At 42.1% G+C, this 27,268-nt stretch overlaps 2 protein-coding genes across 4 annotated transcripts; one reads left to right on the top strand and one right to left on the bottom strand.

Annotated features, from left to right (window-relative positions):
• The first annotated feature begins 398 nt into the window (after window positions 1–398).
• Window positions 399–6,997, top strand: LOC143571045 (ubiquitin-like domain-containing protein CIP73). 3 transcript variants are annotated; one of them, XM_077056561.1, is made up of 19 exons: window positions 399–525; window positions 1,551–1,680; window positions 1,767–1,884; window positions 1,973–2,083; window positions 2,624–2,733; window positions 2,803–2,874; window positions 2,983–3,129; window positions 3,203–3,272; window positions 3,364–3,518; window positions 3,625–3,789; window positions 3,861–3,932; window positions 4,011–4,131; window positions 4,195–4,254; window positions 4,338–4,409; window positions 4,502–4,542; window positions 4,628–4,783; window positions 5,562–6,065; window positions 6,158–6,307; window positions 6,861–6,997. In XM_077056561.1, exons 2-19 carry the CDS (start codon window positions 1,564–1,566, stop codon window positions 6,918–6,920), a joined length of 2,301 nt encoding a protein of 766 aa, XP_076912676.1. In that variant the 5' UTR covers window positions 399–525; window positions 1,551–1,563; the 3' UTR covers window positions 6,921–6,997. The 3 variants fall into 3 exon arrangements, with proteins under 3 accessions (XP_076912676.1, XP_076912674.1, XP_076912675.1); XM_077056559.1 differs by having other exon boundaries at window positions 2,618–2,733; XM_077056560.1 differs by having other exon boundaries at window positions 490–638; window positions 2,618–2,733.
• A 1,469-nt stretch (window positions 6,998–8,466) lies between these two features.
• LOC143571027 (cytoplasmic tRNA 2-thiolation protein 1-like) lies at window positions 8,467–11,230 on the bottom strand. Its single transcript, XM_077056541.1, has 9 exons — window positions 11,085–11,230; window positions 10,806–10,920; window positions 10,572–10,714; window positions 10,360–10,479; window positions 9,841–9,953; window positions 9,543–9,751; window positions 9,387–9,453; window positions 9,198–9,309; window positions 8,467–8,644 (listed from the first exon to the last, which is right to left on the bottom strand). Exons 1-6 carry the CDS (start codon window positions 11,175–11,177, stop codon window positions 9,595–9,597), a joined length of 741 nt encoding a protein of 246 aa, XP_076912656.1. The 5' UTR covers window positions 11,178–11,230; the 3' UTR covers window positions 8,467–8,644; window positions 9,198–9,309; window positions 9,387–9,453; window positions 9,543–9,594.
• Between the last annotated feature and the right edge of the window lie 16,038 nt (window positions 11,231–27,268).

Raw genomic sequence — 27,268 nt, 5'->3', positions numbered from 1 at the left:
TAGAATCAATTTAACCGAATACGTATAGAAAACCGAATAAGATTAACACATGCCTTGTTTCATGATGCGATGGCGGGGGACTACTAACATCGTACATACTTATAATAGAGTGATACAAAACTTAAAACAACATACCTGATAATACATAGTCGATTTAAATCACTGCAAATTGAATTCCGTAACCGACTGAATCCCAACTGAACGCATGTTATAACCGCTCAATTCAATTATTAAAATATAACGAACAATAACGACTGTAATTAATATAACCATAACCGTAGATACAAGAAGCAACGCCCGAGATCAACCTGTAACATCACCAGGGTAATAAATATAACGGAATCTGATGGAGTGTCAAATTACCCGTTTGCCCATTCAATCTGATATACATACATACATATACAATATTATACATACATACATATAGTCAATTCTTAGTTTGTTTGTTCTAGATCGTTCTACGAATCTTCAGGGAGTCAATCAACACGTCAGTCACCATTCGGCATTCAACCATCCATCCACTCTGTAAGTTATTAAGTAATATATATTTACACACACATACATACATATATATCATCCAAATTAACCTTCTTTGTAACTTATACGGATTGATTTCTGATCTCATCGACGTCAATCAAGTGAGTTATTATTCAATCAGAACCATCGATTGGCAAAACCCCCAATTTTTTACTGTATGATTGAAACCCAAAACCCTAATTAAGCTGTATGGTTTTGTTCTTGTTATAGATTGGAACTTTATTAGGATTAGCATCAGGGTTTTGATTCACGATCTGGGTAGTTGATGAATTGTTATAATATGTTGATATGGTCATGTTTGAAGCTGAATGTGTGCATTATGTGCTGCAGTTTACATATATTGATATTAGGTTTATATTACGTTTTGCTTAATTACTTGATCAGTAGTGATAGTAGCTCGTGGAGACGTAGGATTAGGGATTTCTAGGAGAACGTATCGGCTTTAGGGATTAGGCGTGCTTTTTGGTGTAGGGGAGCGCGTAAGCCTAGGTCGGTTGTGTGTGTGGGGGGGGGGGGGATCTGAAAGTTTTTTAGGTTTTCGTTAATTTGTATGGGCCCTCGGGTGGACAAAAGTGAAATTGCATTAATTTTGACGTTATTTTACTAATCTCGTGAAAATAACGTTAAAAGTGGCGGAAGGTTAATCAGACATCATGTGGTGGTGTTGATAGAGGTAAGGCCAATGGTTGAGTGTTATGTGCCTTGTGTCCAAGGCTTGATGCAAAACCACTATCGAGCTGGGTGTTTCACTGGAAGCAACCTTTCTATTCCTATGGGGTAGAGGTAAGGCTGTCTACATTTTACCCTCCTCAGAACCTACCATAGCTTTGCTATTGGTGGGATTTACTGAGTACGATGATGATGTTAATACGTGCTTGTGTATGCCTTCCTGACAAGCTTTTTACATAGATTTTGATGTGTTGTTTATGTCTTGTTATGTGTTATGTGCGCGCTTTTTAGTGATATTGGCATGTGTTTTTATTTACCTCATTGTGTTATGGTTCTTGTTTCAGATTCAACCATCCAATGGCAGACGAACATGCGAGCATGAGCAATGTTGCTGGTGAAAGTTCTAACTCAACAGTTGACATCCATATCAAGACACTTGAATCACAGCTGTACAACTTTCGTGTCGATAAAAATGTATCATGTGTTTATTTTTTACTTTACATATGTTTATTTTTGTTAATCAAATTGCTCATTTGGCTTTTTCTATGTCGAAACTTCAGATGCTAGTTTCAGCATTTAAGGAGAAAATAGCTAATGATGTGGGCCTCCCGGTTGGACAACAAAGACTGATCTTTAGGGGCAAGGTTCTGAAAGATGAACATCGTCTTTCTGAATATCGTATCCTATTTTTAATTAGTTTGCTTATTATTATTATGCTAAAAGTGAAGATCATATGTTCATGCTTCAAAGCCTTAACGGTTTATAGACGTTGAAAGCGGGCACACATTGCATCTTGTGGCTAGACAGCCTGTTGAATCACAACCTTCTTCTGGTTCTTCTGCCAACACAACTACAAATAGTAGTAACACTAACACAGGTATGAATATGATTACCTCTTTATCACATGAGTAAACTGCGGTTGCGTCTCTGTGGTTTGTCTAAATCTGCGGTTTTAGTCCGATAGTTTCAAATTTGTGATTTTCGTCCCTATGGTTTCATTTCACTTGCAGTTAAACCCGATCACACTAACGCCGTTAAGTTTGATCGTTAAACCCATCAGTTTGCCCCTTACGTGAGGGGCAGTTTTGTCCTTTTTTCCCCGAGTACACACCACCCCCTCTTGTGAGGGGGCTTGCGAATTAGGGTTGGGGTTTAGTTGGGGAGAATAAGGACAAACCTGCCCCTCACGTGAAGGGCGCTTTGATGGGTTTAACGACCAGACTTAACGGGGTTAGTGTGGTCGGGTTTAACTGCAAGTGAAATGAAACCACAGGGACAAAAATCACAAATTTGAAACTATCGGACTAAAACCGCAGATTTGGACAAACCACAAGGACGAAAACCGCAGCTCACTCTTATCACTTTATGCCATATTAAGTGCTATAATTTCGTTGTCGCATTATTGTTACAGGACCAGATTCTAATGCTCCTGGTTCACGTCCACGTGTTGCTGTTTCACACAGTGTTGTACTTGGGACCTTCGGTGGTGGGGACCAGAATGCCGGTGGTGCTCAGGATATTAGTCGGGTGTGTTAGCCTTTTGGTGTTCTGTACTACGTTGTCTGTAAACTGATAATTTAAACCTTTTGGTGGTAGGTTATATCGGCTGTTTTAGATTCTTTTGGAGTTAGGGATGCTAGTGTGACAGTGCCACAACAAAATATGCAGGTGAGTTTATGTTGCGGTTTTGTGTATATTGTACTCAAATAGATATAAAAAAAAGAGAAAATAGGATTTTATCTGATATTATTTTTTTGGTTGTGTATCTGTTTACAGTTTAACATTCCTAGACAAACTAGCCAAGGAAATGAAGGTGGAGCTAATGTCAACAGTCAAAGTCAACCGGGAAACCCTAGTCAAACTGTCCCTCAAGGGGTGCAAATTCCTTTAGGAGCAGGAATAGCTATACCGACACTTGCTACGGTAGTAAAAAATCAACACAACTTTTTAAAACTTTTTTTGCAACTTGCTATATTGTCTTTTGTTTGTATTTCAGCCAATTCCCAATTCGTTAAACACGCTTTCTGAGTTTATGAACCGCATGGAGCAGGCGTTGTCAGAAAATGGTATTGACATAGAAACTATTTCTTTTGTTTCTGCTTTTTGTGCAAAAATAATATATCTGAAAGTTTTCTTTTTCTTTGGGATTATTGCAAGGTTATCAACCGAATCAACCTTCAAACGGTGCTGAACGCTCACCGCCTGTAGAATTACCAACCGGTGCTCGTGGTGTGCCATTACCTGCAGCTCTGGCTGTTGTTATGCGTCATGCACAACGGCTTCTCAGCGGGCCTGCTATCGATTCTCTATCTGTACTTACTCTCCTTTCACCCGTTTTAGTATTCTTTTATGAATACAAAGTTAAAAACAATTAATATACTTACTATGTGTTAATTGTAATATGCTGCAAAACTGTAGCATACTGCGGGCCGACTAGAGGAAGAGGAGAGTATTACTGACCCGACAGTTAGAACTCAAATTCAGTCGGAAGCAATGCAGTCAGGGCTTGCTATGCAACATTTAGGGGCTCTTTTGCTTGAACTCGGTCGTACGATGTTGACTTTGCGTGTTGGACAGTCTCCTGTATGTTCTTTTTTGTTTTTCTATTATCTTTAGATGAGCCTTTTGGTTTGATTAGGGTTTGAATGTTTTAGGCTGAGTCGTCTGTGCATTCTGGACCTGCTGTTTATATCTCCACATCAGGACCTAATTCTATAGTGGTTCAGGTTTGTTATTATATATCTCTGTCTGTGTGCGCGTGCATGCAAATACTTATAAGTATGCAATTTACTGTTTTCGTGCAGCCGTTTCCTCTACAAACGAATTCGCTATTTGGCGGTAATGCTATTCCTATAAATTCAACCGGGTTCGGTCCTGTTGGCATTGGTGCGGTTCCAAGACACATTAATGTTCATATCCATGCGGGTATGTATATAAGCTTCTTGTAATTTAATTAACAATATCTCACATTACGTAAGTTTTTTCTAGGAATTGGTCAAAGGGAAACTAATGCCGAGCCAAACCAAGGAGAACGTGCTAATGGAACAGGTAATATTTTATCTTATTTTTGCATTATAACAGTTAACAAACATTTGACTTTTGTTTTATCTCATATAATTGATTAATTTTAGCTGCAACTGGAGTCAATTCGCAACCTAGAGGAGCCGACGATAGCACAAGGACTGAAAATCAGGCTCCTGCAGGTATTATATTATGTCGAATGTCTAATTGTCTGCATTTTATGTTTAATTGGATTTTGTGTTTACTTTTTAAACTTTATTATTTGTAAATCCAGCCCAACCAGAAGGAAGCGTGCCAAAACCTGAGACCAAGAAGGTATTTTTTATTCATCTTTTTTTTTTTGGAAATTTTCAGTTTCATAAATGAAAGAAATAAAGAACACTTACCAAATATTGTGCAGGATACAGAAGGCACGGAAAGTACAACTTCCAGTAGCAGTGCAATAAAATCTACTAACGATGCAGAAAGCGCTTCATCATCAAACACGGTTACTGATAACTCGGGAAATGCCCCGACTGTTCCTCTTGGACTCGGCTTTGGAGGGTTACAGCCCAAGGTTTGCTCTTGCTCTGTATTTTTATGTACTTGTAGCGCATAAAAATCATAGTTGTTAAAATCGAGCGCTTTTTGCGCATTTAAAGCGCCTGGCGCGTTAATTGCGAGTTGCATGCCTCAGATATTTAAAGCGCCCATTAAATGTTCCCAACCTTCCCATGCATATTAAATATCAATTAAACAACCTGTTCATATTTTCTAGGAGTACCTAAAAGTCTAAAACTCCACTATTAAAGTACCATAATTTGTTCCAACCTGCCCATGTGTATTAAATATCATTTAAATGTCATTTGACTTCTTACAAAATGATTACAATATTCAAAATTCGTGACTAGGTTTTAGTTTTTAATTTTTGGAAATCTGGATATTATGATAGATGTGGTAATGCTTCAATTGTGGATGGATCAAATTGTTGTTCTTGGCAGTTAAAAATGAATGCTTATAGAGTTGTTGAATCACTGGATATTATGATAGATGTATTAATGATTAGGTTTTTTTTAATTATTAAGATGTACTTGGTACATGTTTTGGATTTTGGTGTTTGGTTGTTCTATGAACTATTTCAAGAATGAATGTATGTTTTCTTATTAAGATGTTCTATTTTAGTTAAAAAAAAATTGTTTTTTTAATGTGCGCTTTTTTTTTAAAAAATCGGGTGTTTTTTTTTGCGCTTATCGCCTGAGCACTAGGCCCAGCCTCAACGCTTTTGAGCGCTTATCGCATTTGATAACTATGATAAAAATATATAATTATTTATAATATTTATAAATGTGATTTAGAAAAAATGTCGGCAGACAAAACCAGAGGCTACTAGTAGCAGTGCGCCTCCTGCTAATGAACCTGCTTCAACTCCTGTTGATGGTGAATTGAATCCTGCTGCAATGATGAATGAAGTTATTGCTAGTCCCGCTTTAGACGGTTTGTTGTCTGGAGTTGCAGGCCAAACCGGAATCGGGTCGCCAGATATGTTAAGAAATATGTTAGGTCAACTAACTCAGAACCCTGCAATGATGAACACAGTCAACCAAATAGCTCAGCAGATTGATGGTAATCAAGATTTGAGTAATATGTTTTCCGGTATGGGTGGACCTCGTGGCGGCAGTGGTGGCGGCGGTGGTTTTGATCTGTCAAGTATGGTTCAACAGATGATGCCCCTTGTTGCTCAAGCTTTTGGCGGTGGCGGTCCAGGTTCGGGTTCAGGTTCAAATATGTTTCAACCACCACCAACTGTAAATCGTGAACTTCAGTCCACAACGGTTAATGATATTTCAAGTGATTCTCAGGTTGGTTCTTGACTTAACGAAGAAAAGATTCATAAAAGCACAGAAAGTTTGGATCTTGACGAATAAAAATCTATCTTTTTGTTTGTTAGCAGGTGAATCTTCAAGATCTGGTTGAGAAGATTGAACAACAGGAGTCACCGGAAGTGGTTTTTTCGTCTGTTGTTGAAGCTGCTGCTCAATTGAATGATGATAATGCTGATGGGATTACTGATATATGTATTGATGAAGAGGGTCTTGCTCATGTTAGTATATTTATATTTTCTATTTTCTTTTTTTAACTTTGGGAGTATGTGGTTAAAAGTGGTGTGCAAGAAACCGAAAAAACCAAAAAACCCAAACCGAAAAAACCGAACCGAAACAAAAACCGACAGTTTAGTTTTATGTTTTTGTAGAAACCGAACTAACAGTTCGGTTTTGGTTTTGCATATAATAAAAACCGAAAAACCGAACCGAAATCCTAAATTTTTGTTTTTTATTTTTTATATTTTATATTAAGTAATTTTTAAGAATTTAATAAATATGTAACTCAAATATTTTTGGTAAAATCTTTAATAGTCAATTATTTTACAATTAACAAAATTATTTATTCCTAAATTAATTATTTTTTGAAACCTTTTTTTTTTTGACCTAAAGTTTTCAAGATCAAATGACAAAAAGCGAATAAACCAAAACTGAACCGAAACCGAAAAACCCGAAACTGAAGTTTTGGTTTTGGGTTCGTTTTAATCAAAACCGCACCGAACAGCACCAAGCACACCCTTAGTTAAAACGGTATTTGATCGTGCAAATGTGCAGGAATTTATGGAAATGTTGAAGCGTGATGTGTCAAGACGAGCTGAAGAAGAGGGAGAATGATGGTTTTGTTTGTTGATTCTTGTTATGTGATGATTGTTTTATAAAATTATTGTACAAAGAACCCTTGAGGCATTGGTATTTGACATGATTGTTAAAATTAAATTATATATCTTCTATAACTTTAATAGACAGCTTGAGTATGAAATTTGATTTTGATGGGATTCATTTGGTTTTACTTTCTTATATGAAACAAAACACTTGATAGTCACTTACATTAATATTAATCAAGAACATTTAAGTAAACATTAGTTAAACACTAGTTGATAATCATGAAAATTAAATTTATGTTCATTGTAAATGCGTGTTCATCTCTTCAGGCATGATCTCATTTTTTGGAGTAAAGCTCGATTCGCATAACTCGCTACTTTCATGACTTTGTTGACCAACCAAAGTCAAACTCGCATCGTTATCTTCATCTACAACCTCATGAGAACGGTGGCGATCAAAGGCCGAATGGATAATGTTTGCAATAGCTTTAAGGACTTTTTGTTGGTTAGATATAGTGTCATCTACATACGCTTTAAACGCATGTAGTTCATCATCAAGTTCTTTGGATTCGGTCTCAAGCTTGTTTATTTCATGCGTTAGTTTCTCGTCAGACGTAACTTGTTTGTTTCTCCTCTTGATGTTTATCAACAATTGCGGTTTTCCCTCTTGGAACCACTCGTTTGCATACTCACGACGATCCCACGAGACCTTCTTGAACCCCTGATTCATATATTAAGTTAAATGTATGGTTAGTTATTTTAAACTATAAAAAAATTTGGTTTAATATTCAGTTAAATCTTACATAGTTGTTAAGTTGGGTGATGAAGCTATCGAAATTATTACTTTTCGACATCAAAGGGAGGACGTTGTTAACGAAGTCCGTTACATTCCAAATAGCAAAGCTTGTAGCACCACCAGAAACTTGGTTTTCCATGCGGTTCGAAACCCATGAGATGGTGGAGTTGATGGCCTCATTACTAACCAACTCATAGAGCTTGGTCAAAAAATTAGGAGGCCGACCGCAGTTTCGCACACCCTTAATTGGTTCCGGTTCCGGTTCCGGTAACCCCTCACTACCATCACTCATCTCAATATCTGCCATGGTAACCAAAGGTTATATGAGAAAGTTTTGTGTATGAAAATGTTATGTGTTTACTGTTTAGTGATATATTTATAATAGAAATTGTGTGGGATTTTGGTACAAGTATCACACATATATTTAAGTGTTTGATTGGTACAACTAACACACTTATCAAGTGTTTTGAGGTACAACTTTCACACTTATAGCGTATGTTTAATGCACTCGATAGTCGGTATAGCAAATGAAAGGGAAAACCAATAATATAATCGTAATATGTCCAAAACTTGTTCGTTCTTTTGTATTTTTTTTAAATAATAGAAACTGTTCATGAACATTATAAGACAATCAAGGTTAAACAAGCTAGTTCTTAAAAAACAAATAAATAAACAATCTATATCTTTTACAAGCAGTTTGCAATACATCATTCCTTTAATACTATTTGTTTACTCCAAATATTAAATGATCAAAACTAAGGCTCAAGACATAAACTTCATTAGAAATCAAGACCTCCACAAGCTTTGCTCCGTAAATTTTTCACACCATTTTGTTGACCATCCTTTGGAGTCTCACCGTTTACCCCTCGAGTCCTCCCAATCCCGAGCTTTGGCAAACCCCGATTCAACCCGTCCAACAAAACACACGCTTTACACCATTTCTGCAAGTTTATAATAAACATGTGAAATAAAATCAAAAAACTATAATAATATGAGTGAATTGCGGCTTTCGTCCCTATGGTTTGTCCAAATCTGCGGTTTTAGTCATATAGTTCGTCCATGTGGTTTCATTTCACTTGTAATTAAACCTGACCCCACTAACCCCGTTAAGTCTGGTCGTTAAACCCATCAGCATGCCCTTCACGTGAGGGGTAGTTTTGTCCTTCCCCCCCCCCCCAAATACACACAGCCCCTCACGGCTCACGTGAGGATGCTTGCGAATTAGGACGGGGTTTTATTTGGAGAGGAAAAGGACAAAACTGCCCCTCACATGAGGGACACGCTGACGGGTTTAACGACCAGACTTAACGGGGGTTAGTGAGATCGGGTTTAATTGCAAGTGAAATGAAACTACAGGGACGAAAATCGCAAATTTGAAACTACTGGATCAAAACTGCAGATTTGGACAAACCACAAGAACGAAAACCGCAGTTTACTCTAATACTATTATTATTTATTATAACAATAACAATTTAAATAAACAAATAAATTTACCTGGCTAGATATATAGCCACATCGTTGGCACGTTCCCTGCTCAGGCATCTTCGTAGACGTCGCGATCCTGAAATCCTCGCCTGATTTTATGATGTCAAGTATTGCTCGAGGTCTATATTGTCAAACCGTTTAAATTAAACAAAACTCACGCTTGTATAAAAATCTGCCGTTACATATATGTAAACAAACCTTATTCTCTCTAAATCTTTAATAAACTCCCGAGCAAAACCACGATACGCGTTTGGTGAATATATGCCTGCATTTTAAAAAAACACAACTTTTTTTAAGAAAAACAAAAAAATAAAAAATGTTGCAACTTTTATAGAGGGTATATAACGAACTTACATTCTGTTGAAAAGTAGTCGAGTTTCTTAAAGTATGCATACGTAACCAACGATTAAGGTTTTGCAACAAAAATCATAAAATACAAAAAAAAAAAAAAATTAACAAAGAAAGGATATATAACAATTTCTTTCTCATATGTGTACTTAAACGGCTTGCATCTAGGAATCGGTCCATCTTCACCAGTAATTATAGACGTGCATCTGCTTAATCTACAAACATAACCAAAGTAGATTAATACATTAATATTCACACTAAACATAATTATAGAAACAAAAAAAATAACTTTTATTTAAATTACCTAGCAATGTCGCCTCGCAAAATATTTAAAAGAACCGTTTCAGCAATATCATCAGCGTTATGTCCGGTAGCTAACTTGTCTACTTTTAACAAAGCAGCACCACGATCAAGAGCCTAAAGAATAAAAGTAATCAAACACTAAGGCTATGTGTAGTGGAGGGGCTACAAAATGGGCGTTTTGCGCCATGTGGCGCCCAGTCAGCAAAGGATGAGTTTTTGTTTTTGGGGTGTAATGGTGTTGTGGCCTAATATATATATATATATATATATATATATATATATATATATATATATATATATATATATATATATAACACAAACAAATATAATAATAATAATAAAAAGAAAAGGGAAGAAGGCGATAAAGAGTTGCCCCCCCCTATCGCCCAACAAATCGCCCGGGGGGGGGGGTGTTCTCGCCCATTGTCGCCGGATTTCGCCCAAACAAGGCGCCCACTACGGGTGGCCTAACAAATAATAATGAAACTAATATTATTAACATTAAGTATAAATGGCTGACCTGGCGGCGAAAAACGCCACAAAACGTGCAATTATTCTTTAAACCGATCATCTTGACAATCTCGTCCATTGTCCACCCGTACAGATCCTTATATGAAACAACTTTGAGTGGCAAACCGTACTGCAAATCATGCATATATATTTTACGAACAAAAACTTTAATTTTACAGTCCAAAAACTTTCCTTTTTAATGAATATAACGATAATTTATACCTGAACCTCGTTTCGTTTAACGGTTTCAAGCGAGTCATCTCTGTAGCCCGTAATCCCTTCATCAACCGATAACAGAAACAGATCTAAACCATAGTTGTGGCGTCGGTTTAACTCCGACATCACATACGCAAGAACCGTAGAGTCTGCATACAAAAATCAAATCTTTTATAACAAATTCTCTAAATTATGGCACAAGTTTAGTTTTTTTTAAAGCTTAACAATAAAAGTAACTACCTTTTCCACCGGAAGCTCCGATGGCGATACGCTCCCCGGGCTTAAAGAGGTTATTGTCCATAATTGCAGTATGAATCTCTTCCTCAAATACCACATAAAAACATTCCCTGCAAATCTTTATAATAACCAAAATAATAAAACCCATAAATATTAGAATGAATTTATATAAATTAATTTTAATAATAAAGATTAATCCTAAAGAATAAAGGGTTTTAATTTATAAGGTTTAAATTAGTTAACTGAAGAAGTAAAAGCAGATTTGTGGAAGTGAAGTTAAACCTGTTGAAGGGTTTTGGGTCGTTTGAGAGCTGGTCGCCGGAGGTTGCAGATGCTGCATAGCCGGAGGCTTCTGGTCTTATCGCCGCCGTCCATCACCGCCGTTGGGTGGTTGCTTGCTTGCAGTCTTATTAATTTTTATGTTTTATAATTTTATTAGGGGAATTAATAAGATTTTATTATTTAACTTATTTCACCTTCTTGTTTTTTTTTTGGTTTTAATCGAACAAACGAGAATTGTCTAGGTATTTCGTATGGGTGATAAAGTGATAAAATGATAAAAGTTCACCGTTGGATGACACAATTCAGTCGTATGTAGCCCTTAAGAATTTTCAGGTTATCTAAAGTTTAGGGAAAACCTATCCGTTCGAAAGTCTACCGGTAGTAAAACCCGGACGCCATCAGATTTGAACCAGAGAACACAACGATCGTGGTTTTCCTTCATTGCCACACATCTCCCCTCAAAGTATTGTATGTGAGGATTAAACATGGGTCTAAAATGAAAAACCCAAGCTTCCCATCATTACGCCACATTAGAAATGACTTATTCGGATTCAACGGTTAATAGTTTTAATTTTTATAGGGGTATACGTTTTTATTAATCACAACTACCATCTTTTGGTCATTGCTATCAGAACTAATGAACTGACTGATAACGATCTCACATTTTATCATATTTGTTCTCAACAATCAGCGACTAACAAATTGCTAACACCGTTAGTTGGAGGTTACCATAATAATGTTTTTGGCTAAAACAAGTCATATTTTTTTGTCAGGAAACTCAACCTGAACATCACTACCAATTTAGTCACCACTACCACTTGAGCACCACTAATCGATTCTGCCGATGGCTCTAGTGTTCTGGTGGTTAGTGAAATGTTACTAGAAAAAGTTCATAAATGTCCGTTCTAAGGTTACAAGTATGTTTGGGACGAAAATATTGAGTTTTCTAGCCAAATACGTTTTTCCTGCGACCTGCAACTAAAGACATTAACATTCTGTTAGTCGTGGACCGTTGGCAACAAATATGATAAATGTGGGATCGTTATCAGTCAATTCGTTAATTGGGACCGCCAACAACCAAAAGATAATAGTTGAGATTAATAAAAGCAAATACACTTTTTTTATAACAGTAACGAATCCTCCAAACGGGCTACTTACGAAACTCAACACATCGGGATACACTCACGTAGTCTTCCATCATCACCAGGTGCCGTCAAAACAAAATGGAGACATGAATTAAACCTGGGTAACATGGAACATCACGGCTCTTTTTTATCACTCTACTACCAGCTCGTTGACTAAATTATGATCTGTTAATTTATGATTTTGTTCACTGTTTATTTAATTTTTTCATACATCACTCGTCACTGCCACTTTCATAATCTTGAATCAATTTTTTGCCACCTTATATAATACACAAAATTTAACATGTAAATATAGTTTTTCTTGTAACTACACAATTAAGTAGAAAATACAAGGGGTAATAATAATATGTATTATTTCCTAAGTATTCTTAAAATTCTTAAAATTCCAAATTCACCAAAACATGCATATGTATAGCTCCACCCTTGATGCCAAAACAATCTTGTCCAGTCAATAACACCATTTCATATTTTTATACTTCAAACCATTAATTTTTTTAGGTTGTTTCTCCATTTTAGTTTTCGTTTGTTTTTTTCAAAAAAAAAAGTTAGAAGCGTGGTAAGAAATGTCATTTAGCGGGACAATTCAGAAATGCAGGGCTTGTGATAAAACCATTCATTTCGTTGAAATGATTTCTGCCGATGGAGTCCCGTATCATAAAATATGTTTTAAATGTGTCCAATGCAATGGAAAACTTTCGGTATGTTTGTTGTTTTATAGTTTTATTCATTCATATTGTTTCAAATCACAAATTGTTACATATAATTCTTTAGAGCTTGTTCACATCCAAAATTGATTAATCGGTGTTAGAAGATTTTCAGTTTCTTTATTTCTTTCCTTAATTACAGATAGGATCGATCTAATACGTTTGATCATTTTTATTAACAAAAGTTGGTTTGGTTTTAAAAAATTATTTTATCATGTTATTAAAAAATCACCTTACCACCCAAACCATACGTGAAATATAAACTTAACATATTGTTCTTATTACCACTATTTTTATTTTCGGACATTATGTTATAATGTCTATGTGTTAATGAGTAGCTACATTCAATTGGATGATCACTCTATTGTAAACCTCATTTCGATCAAAAGTTCAAGGAGCTTGGAGGCGCTGCGAGAATGCCATGTATGCTTTCTACAAATTAAATTATTGATTGCTATGTAATTATCTCGTTAATATTTTTTATTGACTTGAATTTCCGTGTTTATCAGCTAGCAGAGCAAATGACATGGTATGTAAATTAACGCTCTTTGTAAGAGCTTCCATTGCGATAACGAACAGGAAAGGAGACAACGGGTCAAAACCTCTTGTGCACGGAGACCCGTTTAACAAAACCGAGGCCTGGGTTGAAGATAGGAAAATTCATTTGTTCCAAGAATACCCAATTTAAGCTTTTTCAATATCCACCTTGAATAGCATACTCATGTTTATGTTTCTTAATTAGGTCTGAATAATAATAATAATAATAAGAACATGAGTACTACAGGAACAAGCACATTTGTTATCAGATGGGTTAATTTCTTGTCAATGGTATGTCTCTAAATCATTTAGTTTTGTCTTTTTGCTTGAATGCACATCAACTGTTTGATAAAATGCTTGACTGACAAGTGACAACAACTTCACATTTTAGCTAGTAGGTGTGGTGGGTATAGGATTTGGAGTGTGGATGAGGAGTCATCATGATGGTTGTTATAAGTTCCTCACGATACCGGTTATGACACTCGGTTTCTTAATCTTTATAATGTAAGTTAGTTGTCCCATTAGGGGTGCAAACGAGCCGAGCCGGCTCGTTTAACTTACCCAGAGCTTGAGCTCGGGCTCGGCTCGTGAGTAGATTTTCAAACTCGATCTCGGCTCATTTACTATTTATCAAATATTTTTTATATAATTATAGTTATTTTTATATATATTTTCTACTGTAGTTTTATGTATAAAATAATATATATTATTTAGTTATTTTTATTTATATTTTCAAAATATTATATTTATTAATTAATAACTATTAAATATATATTTTAAAAAATTATATAAATGACAGGCTCGATAAGTGAAGCTCGGGCTCGTTTATTAAACGAGCTTACTTTTAGGCTCAAGCTCTGGCTCGATTAAGCTCGGCTCGATCGAGTTTTTAACAAGCCGGTCTCAAGTAGCTCGGCTCGTTTGCACCCTTACCTGTTATCTTTCATTCAAAAACTAGTTTCTTTGTTTGATGATTGATCTCAGAGTTATTATATTTTTATGTTTGCATTTTCTAGTTCGGTCATCGGGTTTTTGGGAGCACTAAAGAACAACTCTGAAGAGGTAGGTCCCAGCAGAGACCAGTTGGTCCCGCAAGACTCACCTTGAACAGGGACGTCTGCGCAAAGGCCATCTGCTCCCGCAGGACCCACCATGCTCATAGAATCTTACGCGCAGTACGCAAGCTGTACACGCAGGGAAAGCCTCCCAATGGTGAAGTACCCCGCCTGTTCCCGCAGTTGCGGATACAAGCCATCAGGGAAGGCTACCCGCAGACAGCAGGGCTACACGCACAAGACACTAGATACTTCAGTAGTCACACGAAGGAATGAGCAAGGCGGGAACAATCCCGCCTAAATGAGCCAGTCTGTATGATTCTGAAAGATCTTTTGTACTATACCTACCAAGGTATGGATAGGACAGACGATCTGACCAGAACAGCCCATGAGCCAATCACAGGGTGACAGCTCACCGACAACAGTGCGAGGAGGAGCACCCTCTAGTACTGTTTGTCACTATTAGCCGCTGCCTACTCACCAACCCTTACTGTGGGACATGCGCAGCCTACAGTTGGTGGAATAGTGTTACTGTTGGCCGTAACCTATTCACCAACCAGCATGGCATGCGTACAATCCACAGTAGGTGGGACGTGCATAATCTACAGTTGGTGGAATAGTGCAGCCGACTTTGTCACTGTTGGCCGTAACCTACCCACCAACCAGTATGGCCTGCACATAGTCCACTGTTGGTAGAACAGGAATACTATTCAGCCGGCTGTACCTTCTAGGAAACCTACCTTCGGCTATAAATACTCCAACATCTTGGAATGGTAAGATCATCTGTTATCCAGTTATCTAGCAATCTCTTAATATACACTTATATTCAGAGCAATCTAGTCTGATTCTCACGCCGGATGGTGGTCACAAGGAGGAACCCCCCCTTCTCAGTGACGAGCTTACGGTGTTTATTTTGCAGGTCTCCAGAAGAACAACCGTCTCTGTTGGACCTCATTCTCGTGGGAAACATTACTTAACCCCAGATTATCTATAATCTGTACCGGGTCACTTAGTGTTTCTTCATTGGCGCCATCCGTGGGACAAAGCTAGAACTATTTTAGTTTTTTCACAATTTCTGAAGAAATGGTTAACGTTACTCCGGTCCAAAGGCCAGTAACCGACCAAGAAACCCCGGTAACAACCCCAGCAACTGGGGGGAACACCGGCGGTTATACAATCCTTACGAACACTACCCCGACTACCCAAGCCGGGGCAAGTGCAGTAAATATTCCATTGGGGTTCACCGATACCCAGCTGGAAAAACGAACGAAGGTCCCTCGCCAAACACTAGATCAAGTGAAGGCGTGGGCCGAAGGACGGCAAAGAGAATTCCAAGCCGAATTGGATGAACGCTTGCGTTCAGTTCAACAGGCTGACGAATTCGCCAGTACTCGCCAACACCTCAATATGAGCAGTGACTGCGAATACTCGGACGACGAGTTGGAGTCCGATACCGACGCAAACCCTCGCCATAAGGCGAAAGGGAAGCGTAAGGAAACGGACGTCCAACCAAAAAGGAATTTTGGGGAAGCTTTTAAACCAATCGCGGAGAGAAACCCGCGTGACTTCTCCAAAACCTTTAGACCAACTGCTACAAATGCAGGAAAGTCAAAATTCGCAAGGGACATTGCGGAAGCAATCGCCCCGAGAAGTGCCAAACAAATGTCCAACATTGGCACTTATGATGGTCTATCCGACCCAGACGACCATTTGAACAGGTTCATTGCGGGGGCTACCGTCAGCAACTGGACGGAACCCACGTGGTGCTACATGTTCCAGATGACTCTGGTCGGAGCGGCCAGTGCATGGTTCGATCGTTTACCGATCCACCACATATATGACTGGGCGGACTTTCAGAACAAGTTCAGCCAGCACTTCAGCCAACAGAGGAAGTACACTGAAGAGCAGTGGACGATCCTCAACTGCGTGAGAGAGGAGGATGAATCTTTACTAGACTTCATCACTCGCTTCAACTCCAAAAAGCTAAGTCTCGGCAACATAAGTGAGGATCTGGTTCGCGCCGCCTTCATCCAAGGCGCCGAATACCCAGAACTTATCCGCACATTGACGGGTAAGGATGGCATGCCATCAACATGGGATGCCATCATGACGGCGGCAAAGCGCTTTGCCGAGACGGAAAAGCAACTGGGAAGGGATCTTCCCCAGAGTACACACCTCTACACGCAGAGGACAAGAGAAAACAATGTCCGGATCGCCCGGCAGAACAAAAAGAGGAGGCTAGGTATTTGGCAGTCAAGGGTAAACTTTGACACCTCATCCAGCTCTCGCCCTCTTGTTGGCGGAAGGGACAACACACACCCTTCAAACCGAAAACACCGGTGGACGCCACTCACGAAGAGCGTCACAGAGATATTTGCCACGGAAAAATTGCCATGGCCTAAAGCCCCATTGATCCGGCAGAAACCTAATGCGGATCAAAGCAAATCCTGTGATTTCCACGGGACAAAGGGTCATGGTACTGAAGAGTGCACATCCTTGAAGGATATTATTGAGACATTTGTCAAGGATGGAAGACTTGCACATCTCGTGGCATCGATCAGGAAGGGAGGAAGGAACGACAACAGGTACAGAGGTAACGGACGAAAGCCCGTCGACATCAGCATCAACATGGTTCATGGCAAGGTCAGAGGAAGAAAAAGACGGGTGACAGAACCATGCGCGTGGAAGGAAGCTGAGGTGCGCTTCCCGCGAGTGCCAGGAGGCCCCAGCAAAGAAGGCCCCATCGTCATCAGAAGCCAGCTGGGGCATTACATCACTTCCCGCACTCTTGCTGACAACGGCGCTTCGTCGACAGTGATGTACAGGCAGTTCTTTGATAAGCTGGGTGATGAAGACAAAGAACGCCTGGAAACGGTCTACGCTTCAATGGAAGGGTTTGACGGCAGTACAGAAACCCCCCTGGGTATCCTATCTTTCCCCGTTACTCTTACTGATGGGAATCATTCACGCACAGAAGACGTGGATTTTGTCGTGATGAAAAAGCCACACCACACGTACGACATCCTATTCGGAAGAGACGGGATGGCAAGATTCAACGCCGTGGTATCTTCAGTCCACGGCATGATGGGATGGCCAACAGCTGAGGGTGTAGCGATGATCACTGGCATTCCCCAGGTATGCATCGCATCTGTCTCATCTAAACCCAAACCAAAGATGGCTAAACCAACCATAACCGAACCGGAAAAATGGGCCTTCAATGGCAAATACCCCGACCAGGCCGTTACCATTGGACCAACAATCGTTGATCCCACCCGCACCTTACTCAAACGCTTACTGCAGAAAAACGCTGACATCTTTGCGTGGGCACCAGCTGACATGACTGGTGTACCCCGAAGTAAGGCGGAGCATAAGCTCAAGTGCGATCCGGCTGTCACGCCAGTCGTACAAAAGTGCAGAGTAATGGGGCCTGAACAAACTAACGCGTGTAGAACCCAAGTCAAGGAACTCCTTGACGCAGGCATCATACGCGTTAGTAGATATCAAACATGTGTTGCAAATCCCGTAATGGTACCGAAGAATGACAAACAATGGCGCATGTGCATAGATTTCAAAGATTTGAACAAAGCATGCCCCAAAGATTGTTATCCGTTACCAGAAATTGATCTTAAGGTGGATTCGTTGGCACCATTTCGCCTTAAATGCTTCTTGGATGCATATAAGGGGTACCATCAAATCCACATGGCCATAGATGACCAGGACAAAACCGCATTTCGGACGCCCGATGGTACATTTTGTTATAAAATGATGCCATTCGGACTTAAGAATGCAGGGTCCACGTACCAACGACTGATGGACAAAGAGTTTCATGCCCAAATCGGGAGAAACTTGGAAGTCTATATGGATGATTTGGTCATCAAAAGCCCCGAGCCAGAAGCGATGTTGAAAGACATTGAAGAAACTTTCAACACGCTCAGAAAGATAAACATGAAGCTCAACCCGAGCAAGTGTTCATTTGGGATGGAAGAAGGGAAGTTCTTGGGAGTCATTGTTACTAAAGATGGCTTCAGAGCGAACCCTGAAAAGGTCGAAGCCATTATTAAAATGGAATCACCTACCACCATCAAACAGGCTCAGACACTGAATGGACGACTAGTCGCACTTAATCGCTTTTTGGCAAACCATGCGGATAAGTCGTTTCCTTTCGTGTCAACATTGAGAAACTGCTTAAAGAAAACGCACTTCCGCTGGACACCAGAAGCGGAAGCAGCTTTTCAGGAGATTCGGTCACGCCTGATCGAACTCCCAACACTTACAGCACCACAAGCGGGAGAGGAGTTAATCCTATACCTTTCCGCAACAGATAGAGCAACCGGGGCAGTCCTGCTAATAGAACGAAAAGGCATCCAGATGCCAATCTATTATGTTAGCCGTGTACTAACAGACGTAGAAACCCGTTACTCTACCCTCGAAAAATTGGTCTTAGCACTTATACACGCTTCACGCAGGTTAAGACGATATTTCCAGGGCCACCCAATCACCATTCTCACCAACTTCAAACTCTCAAACGTTCTAGGCAAACCCGAATTATCGGGACGTCTAGCCAAATGGGCAATTGAATTGGGAGAATATGCAATTAAGTACAAGCCAAGACCAGCCATAAAAGGCCAGGTCCTGGCCGATTTTATTGCAGAAGTCCCCGCTTCGCGGGAGAAAGAGTGCCAGGAGGAGGCTCAACCCTCCCCAGCACAGGACATCAATGATGTCTGGCGACTCTACACTGATGGAGCAGCCAATAACGAGGGTTCAGGCGCAGGGTTAAAATTAACCAACCCAGCAGGCCAAGAATATACTTACGCTATTCGGTTGGATTTTCCAAGTACGAATAACGAAGCCGAATACGAAGCATTCTTGGCCGGTTTGAGAATTGCGCGTAAGATGGGAGTGAAAAATTTGGAAGCCCACGTGGATTCCATGCTAGTGGCCAACCAAATAAATGGGACGTACACGGCTGTAAACGACACAATGGCCCTGTACCTCTCCCAGGCAAAAACCCTTATGCGTGATTTTAATGATTGTAAAGTCATACACGTCAAGCGCAGCGAAAACAAATCTGCGGATGCGTTAAGCAAGCTTGCATCACTAGCCTTCACCCACTTGGGAAAGGACATCCGCATTGAACTCCTCGAAGCACCATCAGTCCCGCACAAGGAAATTTGTGTCATCCAAACCGGTACAGAAACGTGGATGACACCAATAATAAATTACCTTGCAGCAGGAACACTACCAGAGTCAACAACACAGGCAAGAAAACTACGCTGTAAAGCACTAAATTATCAGCTCGTCAACGACATCCTTTACAGACGTAACTTTCTTGGCCCACTCTTGAGATGCGTGGACAACCAAGATGCTGACTACCTCCTAAGGGAAGTACACGAAGGCATCTGTGGAGTACACGCAGGTCCTCGCGCTGTTGTAGCCAAGCTAAACAACACGGGATACTTTTGGCCGGGGATGCATACGGATGCACTGGCATACATCAGAAAATGCAGGTCTTGCCAGCTTTACGCACCCAACACGCACCGCCCAAAGAATGAACTTGTTCCAGTCACTTCTTCATGGCCATTTCAGAAGTGGGCCATCGATGTGACAGGCCCATTTCCTACAGCAGCAGGAAATGTTCAGTTCCTAGTGGTAGCCATCGACTACTTCACCAAGTGGATAGAAGCAAAACCTTTAGCCCAAACAACCGCGAAACATATCAAAAAATTTATTTGGGAATTTATTATTTGTCGTTTTGGACTTCCACAGAATTTGGTGAGCGATAACGGCACCAACTTTGCTGACAAGAAGCTACAACAGTGGCTAAAAGAACTTCAAATCACCCACACCTTTACCTCAGTGGCACACCCGCAAGGTAATGGTGAGGTAGAAAGAGCAAATAAGAGCATTGTCGAAGGCATCAAGAAGAGACTATCGGAACACAGATCCGGCTGGGTGGACGAGCTTCCGCACGTCCTTTGGGCAAACAGAACGCTGAAGAAGGCCAGTACGGGAGAAACCCCGTTCAGCCTCACTTATGGCACTGAAGCCATGGTCCCGGTCGAAATTGGTCTACCCTCACCAAGGGTCTTGAGTCAGCCAGAAGACAATGATGCGGAAAGACGGTTGGATCTAATGCTAACCGAGGAACGCAGAGACTTAGCCGCAGTGCGTGAAGAAAACTACAAACGACAAATGCAAAAGTACTACAACACGCGGGTAAAACTCTGCAACTTCAATATAGGAGACTACATACTGCGTAACAACGAGGCTTCAAACCAAGAGCGCCCAGGAAAGCTGGCCCCGGTCTGGGAAGGGCCATACATTATCAAAGAAATCCTGGGAAAGGGCGCATACCGGCTCGAAAGGCTCGATGGCACTCTCATCCCAAGAACATGGAATTGAGCTCAATTACGCAAATGTTATATGTAGATCAATTCCAAAACTTGTAAAGAAAAGGCCTAGAGCCACTTCTAATGGAAATGATTCTCCTTTCATAATGTGTTTACCTTTATACTTATGAACTTCCCACTGATACCGGTATTCACCGCGTAAACGGGAAGAAGTAAGTCGTTACGTGTGGAAGGCGGAAAAAACCCGCATAAACACAACGTTAAGGGAAACCTAAACGCAGGTATGATGTAAGTAAAGTTTAGCCATCCTTGTAAGTGCAAGTGACGGTCTTACCCGCACAATCACGAACAAGGAAGCAAAACTTCAACCTATCATATACCACGTTCAAAGGTTATCCTAAAAAAAAAAAAAAAAAAAAAAAATGAGGAAAACCTACACGCAGGTCAGATATGGGTAAAGTTTAGCCATCCTACTAAGTGCAAGTGACGGTCATACCCGCACAATCACGAAAGAAGAAGCAAAACTTCACACCTATTATCTACCACGTTCAAAGGTTAACTTATCCTCAAATAAGGTAAACCTACACGCAGGTCAGATATGGGTAAAGTTTAGCCATCCTACTAAGTGCAAGTGACGGTCATACCCGCACAATCACGAAAGAGGAAGCAAAACTTCACACCTATTATCTACCACGTTCAAAGGTTAACTTATCCTCAAATAAGGTAAACCTACACGCAGGTCAGATGGTAAAGTTTAGCCATCCTACTACGTGCAAGTGACGGTCCTACCCGCACAATCACGGAAGAGGAAGCAAAACTTCACACCTATCTACCACGTTCAAAGGTTAACTTATTCTAAACACTTGGAAAATTGCTAATTTAAACTTATGTAAGTCATATAACGTTTATAAAGCAAAGAATCCAATGAATCAAGCGGTCTTAGCCGCACAAAGATTTACATTTCATAAATATTCGTTACAAGAATGGCCGGGTAACTACCCGCCTACAAGAAAGTAAATCTATACAAACTAAATCTATCCTAGTAGTGGGAAGGGATCTTCAGGATCAGGCTTCAGGGCCACTTCCACTTGGACCAGCGCCGTCAGTAGAGCGTGGCTGTTCAAAGTAAGCCTTAAGGATAGGTAGCCCGTCATCAGCAGCAGCAATTTCATTCACCTTCTCCACCACCGGATGCGGGAAGGCGGCGTATTGATTTACTGCTTGGTCATATATGGCTTCGGTATCTACATTGTACAAAGGGAAGTTGGATGGCGGGACGCCTTTCTCAACAAACCCTAGACCAAGCAGGAAGCCGACCCGTTCCCCATCCTCGTGAGAAGCGTTGAGGGCTGCGCTCATTGCATCATCGTAGGATGTCTCTGAGAAGACCCGATGCACAACCTACATAAGAAAATATACAAGTGTCAGCACCCTATCTACAAAGAAAAGCGTGAAGACATGAGGATAGACTTGCCTGAGACAACGCTTCTCGAAGAAGCCATTCCTTGGCAACCAGAGCTTCTTGAAGGGCGGCTTGAGCTTGGGTGCAGGCGCGTTCGGCTTCGCTTTTGTTAAGATTGGCAAGTAGAACTTCCTTTGCGGCAGCCTCTTCGACGCCCTTAAGCTTCCGCTCGGTATGGTCAAGCACGCCCCTCTGGTCCAAGATCTCCTGGAGCTTCTTGGCATCTTCCATCGCCAAGGCATCATGAGCACGCTGGAGAGCCTCTAATTTGGCCTTGAGCTCCTCATTCTCCACACGCAAAGGCTCAGCAATGGCTTCAGCCTTGGTGGCCCTCTCGGTTGCGTTCCTCGCAGTCTCCTTAGCCAGCCGAAGCTGTTCGTTAACAGCTTGGGCAGCCTTGGAGCGGGCCTCGAGTCGCGCTTGAACCTCAACCTCGAGGGCCTTGAAGGCCTTCTCCTTCTCCGCAGCAGCTGCGGACAGCTTTTGGTTCTCCTCCCGAAGAGCCCGCGCTTGGGATACTTCCTTGGCGCGAGCTGCTTTCAACTTGTCGTTTTCACGACAAAGCAGCTCGACGCGCGGCTGCATCCGGGCTTGGAGAACTCGAAGCTCGTTGGTTAGCCTACCCTCCTGGTAGCTAGCCATGGCTTCCCCCAACGCACCATGGGGAGCAGCGTGGCGAGCCCAGTCCACGCACTCCACAGGGGTACGAAGGGTTGTTCCTCGGCGTATGTTCCATCGCGGAACATACACTTCATTGGAATCCGAAACTGCAGAAAACAAAAAGCAGTTAGGAAAAGATGATAAAATATATAAGTGAAAAAGGGCCAAAGGAACCCTACGCACCTGTAGGGTCAATTACAGGCCGATAGCCGCCGAACCCATCACCTGAACCCAATGGAAATCCATCCAAGAGGTCAGGCAGATGGGAAGGTGGCGGAAAGATGCGAGAAGCCCCACGCGTACCTGAGGGTCCGGCCGTCGTTGCCGGGGGCATGGTAGCAGCCGCCGTGGTCGCCGCCGCGGTCGCTGCCGCAGAATCCGCGGCAAAAGTAACCGCCGGCTCTGTGAAGGATGCTGTAAAAATTGCACTCACAGCCGGCGGTGACGTCATCTCGGCTGGAACAGTCGGCTCAGAATGAGCAACTGAACCAGCGGAAGCAGGCGCAGGCGCCTGGGTCGACGCCTCAGGTAGGCTGACCAAGCCTACCGTCATTGGCGGAGAGGTTGTACTCGGCCCCTCACCCTGGAATGCGCCAACATCCACACCTGCGTAAAGAAGAAAAGTGTTAAAAAGACTTGAAGATTAAACTACGAAGATAAAAGCTAAGAGAGTTGTACTTACAGGTTTTCTTCAGCTTGAACGTACGGACGGGCGGGGACGAACCCGATGGAGCCGGTCTCTTGATGCCGGTCACCGTCGTCGTCATTGGTTCTCCAGAGGTAACAGTCGTAGCCTCCGGAACAGTGGTCTTCTCACCACCGGGCTTCCCCCCCGCCTCTTCACTATCTGACTCAGTGTCAGATAGGAGCACTGGATCGGCTGTGGAGGCCGCCTTCTCCTTCCCTTTCCCGCTGGCAGCCCGCTTCTTCCGCACTAACGGAGGACCATCTGCGGATTCCTCAGAAGAAGACAGGGTGTAAGGAATTCCAGCAGCGGGTACAGCACTGAGGGGTGGAGGAGAGAATAACGCCTTACCTGGCCGCCGGTGGCTCAGGATCTCGTGGCCCAGCGGATAAACCTCCACAAACCGATCCGCTGTTTGCTCCAGGGTGGGCAACTCGTTCTCATCAAGAGCACGAGTACCCATCCGCACAGGATCGTCAGCTTCCCGCGGGTACAGGAGCGACTCCAAATTGTTCCCCTCTGAAAGAAAAGAAACAGTTAGAAGACAAACTCATATCAGCAAGAAAGACAAGACATACCATAAGGAGTAGAGTTCAAACCGTATTCGAGAAGGATGGGAACCTGAGACGCCTCCTTCCATACCCAGCTCATCCCCAGCATCACCATCCCGGACTCCGCAAACCGGTAAACCGGAGATTGGACCCGGGATATTTTTGCAAACCATTCCGCCTCCTGGTAGTTGGTGGCGTGGTGGCTCGGAATTGCTTGGCCATTTTTAAACTTCATGGCAATGGGGATGGCGCGGGCAGAAATGTAGAAGAACTCCCGCTTCCACGATCGGAGACTGCGCTCGGTCGCGCAAATCTTCAAACCCTTGATTCGGGTTGTCAGGGTGTACCACCCCTGGATGCACCTCCAAGTATAGAAGGTCATCAGGCGGTCCACATAGGGCTCAATGCCCAGAATCCAGCACACCCACTCGAAATGGCGAATCTTGGCGATCGCCATGGGGTGCAACTCGGTCAGATGAACACCGTGCCTCTCAAGGACACGGTAAACAAACTTTGTCAATGGGAACCTAAGATTCCCATAGACAAAGAATGCTGCATAAACCCCGATCTTGCCTCGGGGGGCATCGTACACGGTCTGATGGGGTTCAGGAAACTCAGGCTCGAAAGGATCGAGCATGAACTTCCTAACAACATACCGGTACTGATCGCCGGGTAGAGCACACTGGCACTCACCAGCAGTACTCCTGTCATCGGTGGTAGACTCGAGATCATGTGAAGACATCTTGCAGAAAGCGATTTCGGGAAAATGCTTGCCTAAAAAGGGGAGTATTTGCCGGAAATCGCTAAGAAGAAGAAGAGAAGGGTGAAGGTGTGAATTAAAAAGGACCCTCTCCCTCTTTATATACTAATCGCAATTAATGCGGTGAATTTAATGCGGAGGAGAGAGAAATCGAGGGTGCAATGAAACTATGACGCGTGGCAAAAAGCAAGCTGGCAACAACTGTAAAAAGTACGCGTGCCAGAAATTTCGCGGCCACGCGCCCGAAAAATCGCGTCCACGCGCCTGAAAAAGCGTCTGGATTGACCATGTACTGTCACGTCACCATAACTTCCTGCACGTCCTGACACAGTCAGAAGAAACCGTCGCACGACGTTTCAGATGTTTGGACTGTCCTTATCCTTACCAACCTTTCGAATTTCAAAATTCAAAATTCAAAAAGATTCAAAAGTAAGCGGGAAAATACCCCTTACCTTGGCAACCAAGTAACCATAAGACGGATGCGGGTACAGTGTTAAGGCAAAACCCTTCACATACCTAGCACCCGCAGGGAATTGAAGCCAAGAATACCCCGGCAACAAAGTAACTATAAGACGGGTGTGGGTACAGTGTTAAGGCAAAACCCTTCACATACCTAGCACCCGCAGGGAATTGACGCCAGGGGTACCTTGAAAGTAAAGTAACCGTAAGACGAGCGCGGGTACAGTGTTAAGGCAAAACCCTTCACATACCTAGCGCTCCGCAGGGAATTGAAACCAAGAAGGATCTTCTGGGCAATGCTTGCGGAAACGGAAATAACATCCCCGCATAGCGGGAACGTCGAGAACTACATTGTTTGAGGCTCCAGGATGGAATTGGTGGTTTAAACATAATTGATCACTATGTTCAAAATCACTAAAACCTCAAGGAGAATCCACACAAGTGAGACTCAACGCTCCTGACTTGCGAGAAGGTTACATACCTACCCGCATCATACCCAAAGATCAAGCAAAAAAAATCGGGAATTTTTGCAAGTGACATTAGGAAACCCGCGGGAAGAATCCCCACGGAGAACCTTAAAACTAAAAACCCTTTTCAAAACCCCTTGCTTAAAGTCCAAAAGTTCACCTCACTTTATTAAACATTCATGAGAAGAACATTGGACTGGGGGGACTTGAAGAGGTAGGTCCCAGCAGAGACCAGTTGGTCCCGCAAGACTCACCTTGAACAGGGACGTCTGCGCAAAGGCCATCTGCTCCCGCAGGACCCACCATGCTCATAGAATCTTACGCGCAGTACGCAAGCTGTACACGCAGGGAAAGCCTCCCAATGGTGAAGTACCCCGCCTGTTCCCGCAGTTGCGGATACAAGCCATCAGGGAAGGCTACCCGCAGACAGCAGGGCTACACGCACAAGACACTAGATACTTCAGTAGTCACACGAAGGAATGAGCAAGGCGGGAACAATCCCGCCTAAATGAGCCAGTCTGTATGATTCTGAAAGATCTTTTGTACTATACCTACCAAGGTATGGATAGGACAGACGATCTGACCAGAACAGCCCATGAGCCAATCACAGGGTGACAGCTCACCGACAACAGTGCGAGGAGGAGCACCCTCTAGTACTGTTTGTCACTATTAGCCGCTGCCTACTCACCAACCCTTACTGTGGGACATGCGCAGCCTACAGTTGGTGGAATAGTGTTACTGTTGGCCGTAACCTATTCACCAACCAGCATGGCCTGCGTACAATCCACAGTAGGTGGGACGTGCATAATCTACAGTTGGTGGAATAGTGCAGCCGACTTTGTCACTGTTGGCCGTAACCTACCCACCAACCAGTATGGCCTGCACATAGTCCACTGTTGGTAGAACAGGAATACTATTCAGCCGGCTGTACCTTCTAGGAAACCTACCTTCGGCTATAAATACTCCAACATCTTGGAATGGTAAGATCATCTGTTATCCAGTTATCTAGCAATCTCTTAATATACACTTATATTCAGAGCAATCTAGTCTGATTCTCACGCCGGAGGGTGGTCACAAGGAGGAACCCCCCCTTCTCAGTGACGAGCTTACGGTGTTTATTTTGCAGGTCTCCAGAAGAACAACCGTCTCTGTTGGACCTCATTCTCGTGGGAAACATTACTTAACCCCAGATTATCTATAATCTGTACCGGGTCACTTAGTGTTTCTTCAAACTCTATATTGATATGGACGGTATATTCATGTACCGAAGTTGTTATAATATTCTTATGATTTTGTTACAGTCTTGTAATTGTTTCTGATATTTTTAAAACTTAATTGCAGTATTT

This window comes from Bidens hawaiensis, unplaced genomic scaffold (genome assembly GCF_021521415.1).
Source record: "Bidens hawaiensis isolate Kalapana, Puna unplaced genomic scaffold, B.hawaiensis_p1.1 tig00025185_1, whole genome shotgun sequence".
NCBI classification, from domain to species: Eukaryota; Viridiplantae; Streptophyta; class Magnoliopsida; order Asterales; family Asteraceae; genus Bidens; species Bidens hawaiensis.
This window is presented reverse-complemented; position numbering and strand designations above follow the sequence as displayed.

Excerpts from the sequence above, each read along its gene's own strand:
- LOC143571045 (XM_077056559.1), top strand. The coding sequence starts at position 1,564 with ATGGCAGACGAACATGCGAGCATGAGCAATGTTGCTGGTGAAAGTTCT. Across the intron at positions 3,273-3,363 it reads GCAGGCGTTGTCAGAAAATG|GTTATCAACCGAATCAACCT; the intron begins GTATTGACATAG and ends GATTATTGCAAG. Across the intron at positions 4,784-5,561 it reads TTGGAGGGTTACAGCCCAAG|AAAAAATGTCGGCAGACAAA; the intron begins GTTTGCTCTTGC and ends AATGTGATTTAG.
- LOC143571027 (XM_077056541.1), bottom strand. The coding sequence starts at position 11,177 with ATGGACGGCGGCGATAAGACCAGAAGCCTCCGGCTATGCAGCATCTGC. Across the intron at positions 10,715-10,805 it reads CGGAGCTTCCGGTGGAAAAG|ACTCTACGGTTCTTGCGTAT; the intron begins GTAGTTACTTTT and ends TTTTGTATGCAG. Across the intron at positions 9,752-9,840 it reads TTGCGAGGCGACATTGCTAG|ATTAAGCAGATGCACGTCTA; the intron begins GTAATTTAAATA and ends TTATGTTTGTAG.